This window comes from Pholis gunnellus, assembly GCF_910591455.1.
Source record: "Pholis gunnellus genome assembly, chromosome: 7".
Lineage (NCBI taxonomy): Eukaryota > Metazoa > Chordata > Actinopteri > Perciformes > Pholidae > Pholis > Pholis gunnellus.
Genome location: NC_136533.1, coordinates 26,053,789 through 26,064,713, shown reverse-complemented (window position 1 = coordinate 26,064,713; position 10,925 = coordinate 26,053,789). Strand labels below are relative to the sequence as shown.

Below are 10,925 nucleotides of genomic sequence, written 5' to 3'. Positions count from 1 at the left end.
TTGTAAATAATCAGTCAGATGCTGCTCGCAAACATCTGGAGGAGGTTACTGTGGTCTTGCCGCTAATGCAGGGGTTAGGTAGACCTCAAGGAACACTTTATCCTCATGCTGCACACACACACAATCCCGCCCTCCCACTACCTTCTATGAATGTAGTACACATCAGAATCCCAAGCTTCAATAGAAAAAAGAGCAGCTGGTGGAGGAAATCCTTCAGAAGGAGAACATCAGCGTCATCCCTCTGGATCGTACGGAAGTTGTCTAAGGTTCGATTACCAGGAAAAACCTCAGGGGGCCAGACCATGGCTTCCAAAGACACATGTCGATGTAGAACCTGTGCGATTGACAAACTCCCAACACAACAAGATGCATGTGAAGGGAAGAGTGCTGAGAAATCACTGAGCCCCAAACCTCTGGGAATCGCGACCACCATGACCACCACACACACATTCCTCCCCTCAGTAGAGGAAACACGGGGAGACAAATAGGCAAAAAAGGGAACAGTGTAGGTAAAAGAGGGCCTTAGATGGGCGCGGCGGTGGTTTGTACTGAGAACAGATGTTTCTGTTGCAGGATCAGGAAGATCAAACCAGCGCCGACCATATTGAAACACTAAAATGAAGGCGAATCATCATCGCAGTGAGACCGGAGCCAGCTGGAGGAGCGACTAAATGAGGCCACATTCCATTAGCTCCGATTAACGCCTGTTAGGGCTGTGATGATGTTTATGCCAGCTTTATGGTTTCATGCGGACTAAAATTCCATTAATTTCATCACAGAGTTTAAAAAGTGTAACCAAAGCAAATAAACTATTCCCTGGTGCTCACTTAAAACAATGTTCTATTGGACTCCTGAAAGTGAAATGTATTACTTATTATTATTGTTGTGGAAAAAAACATGGTAAGGACCAGATGTTATAACATCTGTCTAAATGCCATGGCCTTCCACTCGTGTGTTGATCAGGAGGGATTTTTTCTTAGAAAGCAGGAGATCGGAGCAATCATCTGTAAAATGATTCATATTTCTCTGTGAAACTTCAAGCTGATGCCTGCACACATAGCAGGGACGGTTTACACACACACACACACACACACACACACAAGCTTGCGAATGACAGTTAAGATTGAATACAGTGACAATCACAGAAGAATCATGTGAAATGTTCTACACTCAAAAACATACATCATTATCAACTGAATTTCACATATACATCGATACATTCTGAGGAGCATAGACGGCCCCGAGCACAAGCCCTGAAATGATCAGAATCCATTGAATGTTACACTAGTGCTCTGTGAACACAAGTTTCTGTTGTGAGACCTTGTAAGGCCAAATCGTTGACAACAAGGACCTCTGCTGAATAAAAAAGAGAACTGCAGAAGCATTGACTCCCTTCAGCTGTCAGCAGCAATCAGTGGAGGCTTGTGGTAAAAAGTAGACATGTTCCGATACCATTTATTCCTTCTTTATATCGATTCTGATACCTGAACTTGTGTATCCACCGATACCAATCCGATACCAGTACGTTAAAAACAAAAAAGTTTAAAAGGTCATAATTCCTTCTGTAATATCTATTTTATATTGCTGTGAAAACATCTCCTAACAACTGGATTTATTCAAGTTTCTCACCAAAGACTACATTTTACAAAATTGAATTTGAACACATGAAGTTATCATTTTTTTCAACTAATACAAATTTTTACTCAATTGAATCATAATGTAACTCTGCTGATTTGTTGTTCACAATGTAGCATCATCGGGGTGCACGAGTGTTTAACAACAGGTGTGTAGTCCTAGTTTGCCTATGTGCGATCAGGCAGAATGTACAGATCAGTATATCAGATCAGATACAAGTGGCACATGTTTTTTATTGTTTCTGTTTTGCGTAAATAAATAAATGATATCATAACGTGATATCAGATCGGTGCATAGTACACGATCCAGAATTTTAGGATGTATCAGAGGCATTATCGATACTGGTATTGGTATCGGAACAAGTCTAGTAAAACAGGAATGAAAATAAAACTTCACATACATTTTTTTTTTTCCTAGCGCTCCATCATTGTTTGAAAGGCAATCTCCACAACTCCAGGTAGACCAGCGTAAAGAGCTCTGGTGGGAATGTATCCAAGCTAGCGCAACACAGAGCAATCAGCATATAGCACCTTTGCTTTGCGGAGAAAATCTAAATGAAACAGCTGCAGACACGCTGTGCATCAATGTCTTCTTGCGAACGTGTAACAGCAGCTTCCTCTTTAAGAATTAGAAAAGAAAAGAAGAAACTTGCAGTCCTTTGATTTAACTTGAAAACTTTTTTTGTCCCCCTGACAACATGCTCAGTTTATCTAAATGGGGACAAGCTTTGGTGTGCAAAAGCAGTACATCGCTAAGGACCACCGATGGAATGATCTTCATTTCACGTCTCAGTCGTCTACCACAGCCAGCTGTCTAGATGCTGGACGCAGTAACAGGACTGTTCCAGGATGGCAGACAGCTCCCCGTAGCCGTCCTCTCTCCACGTGGGAAGCAGCCGCTCATTGTTGAGGGCCTGAAGCTTGGGCGTCCCCTCCCGGAGGACGCGGTACAGGCAAGGCCACCGGCTCTGGATCCTCAGTCTGGTCCTCCGGTCCAGCGTGATGCCACGGACGATCTTCTTGGCGCGGAGCTCGCGCAGGGCGGGGAGCCTCAGACAGGAGAAGACCAGGCCTCGGCTGGGCGACACGTCCAGGAACTCCAGGGATTGAGACTCCAGGGTGTACGAGATGCCCAGGTTCCTAAGCGGCACAAGGATCTGTAAAGTCAGGGACTTCAGGTTGGGTAGGGATTTGGTGAGGGTCTGCAGCGTTGTGGGGGTCACCCCTTTAAAGACCCAGAAGTATTTGAGCTCAAGGACCCGGAGCTGCTGGAACTGGGTGAGCAGCGACACAGACTCGTCCGACCAGTCGAAGTGCAACCGCATCTTGGAGACGCGCGGGCAGCTGTGGGTGAGTTTGGTCAGCAGCTCCTGAAAACTGGTCACCTGTAAAATCAAATCAAAGCAGTGAACCATTGTCTGTGTAATCAGAGACATGTTGCTATGGAAGAGGCCACATTACAACAGTGGTTACCAATTTCTGTCTCCCAAGCCGCTTTGGAAGACAAAAAAAGTCACTCCTGACATTTAAAAAAAAAATGTTGTCTACCAGTAGCAATACTAGCATGCTTTTTTCTCACATATTTCTCTATAGTTTAAAGTTTGCACAAATAAAAAAAGTTGACCAGACTGACTTTGATGCATTTGCTTGATGAGAATCAGCGTTTTCCCCCCATAATCTGTCCATGTTGGAGCTAAATTTCATTTTGCTGTCTGAAGAAATCTTGATAGCATCGCGGCACTGTGAATCACATCCATAGCCTTCGTTTGCACACACATTTGGACCCATAGCAGAAAATCACTGGTGAAACTAATGACAGATGGCTGTAGTCTAGCGGTTAATTGCACGGTAAATCTACTGTGATAAAGGTCTGTTAATGGCACATGTGTTGCCGTGGTTATGCAGCACGCTCAATCTGAACTTTGCTTTCTATACACTACACAGGAGACTTGTGCAGCAGTTGATTGAGCATGCAGGGTGCTGTCTAATCATTTTGGGGAGTTATTATTACTGCTAGCCATAGTAGCTAGAAAGCTCATCGACTCATAATGGACGTAGGGTTGTAACGGTACACTGCAGTATCAAAATTGATGGTTATCATTCTGTGTACATTTCTTTATCTACGGTATTGGAAATAAATAGATAGATAGATAAAAGCCTCTATTCAGACCAAAATCAACATTAAATAATTTAACTCAGATCCTCCTCCACTAACATCACAGCTGTTTAACATCACTACAAGAAAAAAATGACGATCCAAAATCTATAAAATAATCTCTGCATCCGACCGAACAATATCCCTTCCTTCAAAAAAATGGGAACAAGACCTACAAATCATCCACAGTGCCGACTTTTGGACTCAAACATCAACAAACACAAACATGCAACTCATTCCATACTAAATTGTTCATAGAGTACACTACTCAGGGAAAAGAATGTTTGAAATGGGATTCACATACTCTGAAATGTGTCCGCCCTGCCCTCAAAACACCACAGACACCTACATGCATGCCACATGGGACTGCACACCAATTAAACAATTCTGGCAGAACATCACCGACAACCTCTCTCTCCATTTGGGCTGTCACATTCCGCTCTGCCCTACTCTCTGCTTACTTGGAGACACATCCAACATTAACCTAAACAACCCATCCAGTAGAATACTCTCCATAGCTCTAATTATCGCCAAGAAAACCATCCTCATGAACTAGAAATCAAGATACAAAATCAGCACTACAAATCAAAACAGTTATCAATGAAAAAATGATCTGCCTCATTAAAACAACAAACCGCTGACTTCATTTGGAATCCATTTGTCAATACTCTTAACTCTTAAATTCCACACAAATTTCACTCATCAACCATCCACAATAAAGATGCACACCATCATATCTGCTATCACACATGTACCATGAGCCCTAAATATTCCGTACATGACATTAACAAACATACAATCAAACCCCCCTCCCTCTAATCTATCACCATCTCCTGTCTCTTTATTGATACTATTATTACTATTATTTAGGTGTTATTGTTTATTATTATTATTGCTGTTACTTATTGTTATTAATATTATAATTCTTACTATTATATCATAATTGTTATTATTATTGCTATCATTATTATTAAAGCTATTTATCTTCTGACTCTCCCTCTAAACTGCTTGTGAATATATTTTTTTGATTGTTATTATTTTCTTATTTTTTTGATTGTTATTATTTTCTTATTTTTTATCAATTTAATAATGTGTTTTTTATTTCGATCTTTATTTTTTTCATGGTGCTTACACGTTTTTTTTTTTCATGGTGTATGTATATGTGTTTCCTCTTTGGTACTGATATTATTATTGCTTTTTATCACTATTACTTATAATAATAATAATAATAATTATTATCATGCCATTATCATTATCATAATTCATTACCATTATTGCTGTTTATTTCTCTTATTATCTTTTTTGTGTTATTTATGTATGTTTACTATTACTTTTATTTATTTATTTTTCTACAGTCATTGCACAACCGCACGCATACACACACATGACAAACCCAATCAATCTCATCACATAACTCTCCACCCAACCCCTTGTCCTCCTGTGTGGTGGCTTGTTGTGGTGCTGGCATATATGGCATATCAATTCATAATTACTTCTACTTGAATTATTATTATGCTTTTCTTACAATAGGATGTCATTTTTCGTGTTTTTTGATTTACAATTTTTTTCTAATGCATATGTGTGTATATTAATGTGTATGTATATATATGTATATATATATATATATATATACGTATATATATACAATGTATAGGGATATTGTGTACATTATATAAATATATATATATATACAGTATTTATACAGTATTTGTATATATATGTCCCATATTACTACCTAGCCTCAATCTACACAATAAATTGACTCAAACATGCGCGCAGACGCACACGCACACACACACACGCACGCACGCACACTGACACATCTCACTTTTGAGTAGCGGGAATATTTTGCATTTTTGCCCTGATAATGACTCAAAATGATTAACTGAATTACAACATTTGCTATTGATAATTTTTTGTTGAACAATTTTGTTTCAGCATTACATAACATTATATTTATTATGTCCACCCTCTGTATATGCAGTATATTGAAAGTAGGAGGATCAGATACAAATACAAAGAGGGGCTGCAATGAAGAGGAATAAATGTGCAAATTCTCATTATTTGCCCCCATTGGTATCAGGCCTCATCATTTTCTCACACAGGAAGTGACAAGCCAATCATTACAGAAGAAAATGACAACATATTTGTGCATCAAGCAAAGCCATTTATCACTTTTTGGAATCGGGACATGTGAACATCCGTAAAACTAGTTACCTGGTCCATCTTTGTAATGCTGTCCTGGTGCGAACTGGAGCTGGAGTGGACCCTGAGGTCCAGCGGCTCCAGCAGAGTAAACGTCCAGTTCAGGTCCAGGTGGCTGAGGTCTCTGCAGTGGACGTTCTCCAGCAGGCGACTCAGCAGCTCGCACCACTTGTTGCAGCGATCCCCGAGGTCAAAGCTGGCCTTCAGCGTGAGCAGGCTGGCCCGCCGCGAGATGAGGTGATGGGTGTAATGGTGGACCCAGGCCTTCCACCTCTCGAACTCGCGGTTGGAAACCAGCAGCCCCTCCTGGCCCAGGTGGAAGACGCCGCGGCGGGAGTAGTCCGCCACCCGCCACAGCTTCCACGAGCGGACGAGACGGCTCCAGCTCGAGCAAACCAGGGCGCAGCTGCATTTGTCCATCTCGTTCAGAAAGGACAGTACGTGCAGCTGGCACTCCACCGGCAGGAAGTTGAAAGGGAAGTGGTCGTCCGCTGCTTTCCGCCGACTGCTCACGGGGACCAGGGGTCTCTTCCGCGGCGACATGATGAGAGATGATGAAATTATATTGGTGGTCATTGGTGGAGGTCAGAATCTCCACCAGGTGGTCTTGCGGTCTGGCTTTGCCATAAATATCTCTGGCCTGGGGAATTCTATAGAGATAAAGAAAGGAAACAGACAAGAAAAGAATGTAATATTTTGATTCTCTTGTGGGAAATAACTAACACATACTCTGGTTCATTAGGTGGTCTGTGTGCAATAGAATGCGGTTCAGTTTGAACTGGTAACGTTGTAAATGTAATTATACCATATCATGTGATGTATCCCCTTTAAAGTAATGTGTGCAAACACGGTTGGGTGAAAGTTTTAGTTGTTACTAAATAAGAATAACAACTTGATATTTGCAAAGTTGACCAACGAGCCAGTTTCGACAACCAATTGGTGTAAAGTTACTACCCTCGACAGTTGAAGTGACTCCTCGGTTTGTAACATGAGTCAGGTTATCTCTTCTCCTTTTGCTGACAGTTACCTTTTGGCTTCTCTCTTGAATAACTGGACCGTTCTTAAACTTACAGTGGTGTTATGCGACTGTTGAGCACCGTTATCGAGACAGAAGTCGTGTTGTTGTTGTTTGTTGTTTATTTTATTTGATATGGACATCACAGTGGCATTAGAATTGTAACATACATTTATGCACAAGGACCAGAGGCACTGTGTTAAGTGTTTGTAGCGAAACGCTAATTTACAACACCTGAGGCTTTTTTTTTTTAAAGTTATAATAGAAAAAAGAAGAAAAAAGAAAAGAAAAGAAAGAAAATACATCCATAAATACATACACAGATACATACACAAAGTACAAGTGTGTTTACATGGGTGTTTACAGGGGTAGCCATGATGTAATACCTCTATTAAAAACATTAAAATTGTGTTGCATTTTCTTTACCTTCTGGCAAAGCGGCTCCCTCCCGTCCCCAGTTTAAAAAAAGCTAACCTGCTAGAAGCTAACGTTAGCAGACAGGAGACAAAGGGGTTTAACATTTAACCTGAAAACACAGAGTTGTTGCATTTCTTCGAAATTGCGTTGTATCCGAATGTATAAGGAACTGCAACGCAACTTATAGAAATCCAAAAGTTTAAAAAGTAAGAAAAGAACAGTATTCAGTATGTCGAACAGCTTAGATCTGTTGTTGTTTTTATTGTGGCTCGCTGTGATGGCGTCATCAACGTGCGTCGGGCTGCCCGATTTGTACCACGGCGTTGCGCCTTCGGGGGCGGGCGGAGGAAATGTTTGAAAGTGTTGAGAATAACAATTGCTCTTGATTCGATGCCAATAGTCATATTTTTGCGAATAAAACACAAACCATGAAGAAACGAAGACAGTGTTTGTACGAGTTGTTTGAAGAGCTCAATCGGATTTAAGAGGGTGTGAGCTCATAACACAATGTTGCGACTTTTCCGTTTGATATAAGATATATATCCCCAAAGGGAGAATTGGTTTTCAAAGTGTGTGCCTCCAGAACATAGATAGGCTCCATTTACATACAACAACGTACAACCTACATACATTACACATTACAATATGGCTGTCACTCTGATGAACACTTACATCAACCTTTTAACAACAGCATATTCACTGCTGCATATAGATTATAATCATCATCAATCAACATATCATCCGTCATTGTTAATATACATCCTACACGCTGTATATACAGTAGCTATATAGACATCTCTACGTGTACTACTGTACATATTCCTCCAGTCCACGTACATCCATACAGTATTGTTTGTTTATTTACAATATTTGTATCATAAGAACAGTTGACTTGTATATATTGACGTTTTATTTCTTATTTCATTGTTGGTCATTGGTGCTTTTTAAAAATTTATTTTATCATATTAATATTAATGTAAATACTATTTTATGTCAGTCTTGACAATTCTTTACCTTTATTTTTTCTGTTTTGTTGTCCAGTTTTCTGTCAAAGTACAACAAGAGAGAATGAGTCAAATTCCTTGTATGGGCACACGAAATTGGCAAATTAATCAGATTTTGAAATACATTTGTACAATTAATATAGTGTGTTATTGTGCGGAAGAGGTCACAACTCAAGCATTATAATTAAATGTATTTACTGTTGTTATTTTTTATATGCAAATTAAATTTTTTTAAAGCGTGTGCTTATTTAAATTGTGATTTATTTTTCACCAATGGCATTCTACGTATGCAAAAAAAGAAAGAAAGATAAAAGTAGTGGGCTCGGGGATAAAGGTTGACTGACTTCAAGTAGCATCCTCTTGATGACGCAGAGCGTCTCCTATACAGGTCTGCCTGTGGGCTCGGTTTAAAGGAACTAAATAAAACGTCCATTCCACCCATATGTCCCGTCATGCACAGAAAATACCTGCTGCACTGACTCCTGCGAAAGGACTTGTCTATCAGTGGCGGGCCGTGCATTTTATACCTGGGCCTTCAGTGCTGTCTTGCAGCTGAAACACCACCTAATAACCTCATGATGGCGCCACAGCTACGGTTATTTGTTTCTAGCGGTTTAACAATACACGTATTCATATTAAACCGTTTGGTACGAGGCTTACAAACCAAACAATACGTTTGAATAATAGTAGTGCATTTGGAAAATGCAGAAGCTTAAATTGTGGGAAATATAATGTTTTTGGTGGACTGTGAAGCAGAGCAACTGAGGATGACAGTAGCTGTGCAATGGGAAAATAAGATAATGGGAAAAATATTTTTATAAATTATAATACATGTTGTGTATTTAAGAAAAATTATTAAATTATAAAACAGCTATAACTTTGTGATTCTGTTTAGGCCAGCAGAGAAGGCCTTGCTGGCCCTGACGGTCCACCACTGTGGTCTATGGTGTGAAGTCGCTTTGGCGGACACTCGCACCCCTCGCAGATGCGTCAAGCACAAATAAGGCATTAGACGGCTACACACATTTTCATAAACCTGAGTTGAATCCAGTAACAAAATGTCTCGTACGTACTACGCTGTATAATCTGGTTGTGTGCTGCAAATTGCTATCCTCAGACGAGCACACTCTGTGGGCAGAGAAAGACCCCCCACCCCCAAAAAAAACCACATTTGCAAATCCCACTGGGCAGCCAGGCGAGGTAAAAGGCTGTGAACATCCAACACTCCCAACATTGCATCAAGTGGATATGTCCTAGCAGTGAGCCAGCAAACTGCCGCAAACACCCATAAGGTACGACTCTTGTCAAACAGACTTACAGAGAAGCAACACATTCTGCTTTCTGCTTGAGACAAGGACACGGGTTGATGGCACTGTCCGAGCACCAATGCGTTTCAGTGGAACCATTGTGGCTGGGAGACTTAACCTGCTCATCTTCTCCTTTCCAGCCATTACAGCATGAGGCAGTGTTCCAGTACCGGGTGAGATGGCAGAGAGGCCCTTACTTGAAACCACACAATGAGCAGGTCTTGGATCGGCCGAGGGCACCGTCCAAGGCTGATACAAGTCTCTGGCCTCCAAGTCAGGCATCTGTACCACAGGTCAGAATACAAGTGTGCCGATAACGATTTAAACCATATAGTATAAGAATAATATAACATATATACATAATAAATAAGTAGATATTTGAAATACATTTTTGTCTTCTCTATTTTATGTCACACTGCACACACAAAAAAGTGAATACAATATAAGAAGAGAACAGAGTGATACAAAACTAGATTACACATTTTTTTTTTTACATTAAACCTTTAATAAAAAACATTCAAAAGTGCAAACAGACATGTACATCACATAATGGTACAAACAAGGATATGAATTTAAATAAGTAATGATGATAATTAAAAAAATAGAATTAGAATGAATAATATATTAGGGCTGGACAAGTTAACGCATTATTACCACGTTAACACATTAATTAATTAACGGCAACAATTGTTTTATCGCGCATTAACGCAGTTTTAAAAAAATGCAATACAAATCACCCACCCAAACAAACAGTGGAGGGAGGCTTTGGCAGACTACATTGGATGCAGCTTGTGGGAGAAGTATAGATAAACAAAAGCAAGACAAGCTAACAAATGCCATAGCGAAGTGGATAGCTACAAACTGCAGGCCGATATTGTGGAAGATGTCAGTCTGAGGAACGTTCTAGGATCGCAATGAATGACGGCAGGTATGAGCCTGTTTAAAGTGTTTGCAAACCAAATGTTATTGCACTTTTGTTCATATAGCAGTTGAGCAGATCATGCGATTAATCGCGATTACAAATTCTAATCGTTGCCCAGCACTAATATATATATATAAAATTATCAGAAAAAATACCTTCGTCTTTAAGAGTTCACCATACATTTTGACAGTTTACCACTTTTATTAGTGTTTATAAGTTTTAGAGTCTTGATAAATTGTTTAAAAGCTAATGAAATTGGGGCTAAC

The 10,925-nt window shown here is 40.0% G+C and overlaps 1 protein-coding gene across 1 annotated transcript; it reads right to left on the bottom strand.

Annotated features, from left to right (window-relative positions):
• Positions 1–2,406: 2,406 nt before the first annotated feature.
• On the bottom strand, positions 2,407–7,672 carry LOC306698870 (uncharacterized protein). Its single transcript, XM_079163361.1, has 3 exons — positions 7,436–7,672; positions 6,007–6,644; positions 2,407–3,019 (listed from the first exon to the last, which is right to left on the bottom strand). Exons 2-3 carry the CDS (start codon positions 6,568–6,570, stop codon positions 2,432–2,434), a joined length of 1,152 nt encoding a protein of 383 aa, XP_079019487.1. The 5' UTR covers positions 6,571–6,644; positions 7,436–7,672; the 3' UTR covers positions 2,407–2,431.
• Between the last annotated feature and the right edge of the window lie 3,253 nt (positions 7,673–10,925).

What these genes read in the sequence shown, in the direction of transcription:
- LOC306698870 (XM_079163361.1), bottom strand. Translation starts at nt 6,570, where the DNA reads ATGACCACCAATATAATTTCATCATCTCTCATCATGTCGCCGCGGAAG. An exon ending in GCATTACAAAGATGGACCAG is followed by an intron (nt 3,020 to 6,006) that starts GTAACTAGTTTT and finishes TTGATTTTACAG; the next exon opens with GTGACCAGTTTTCAGGAGCT.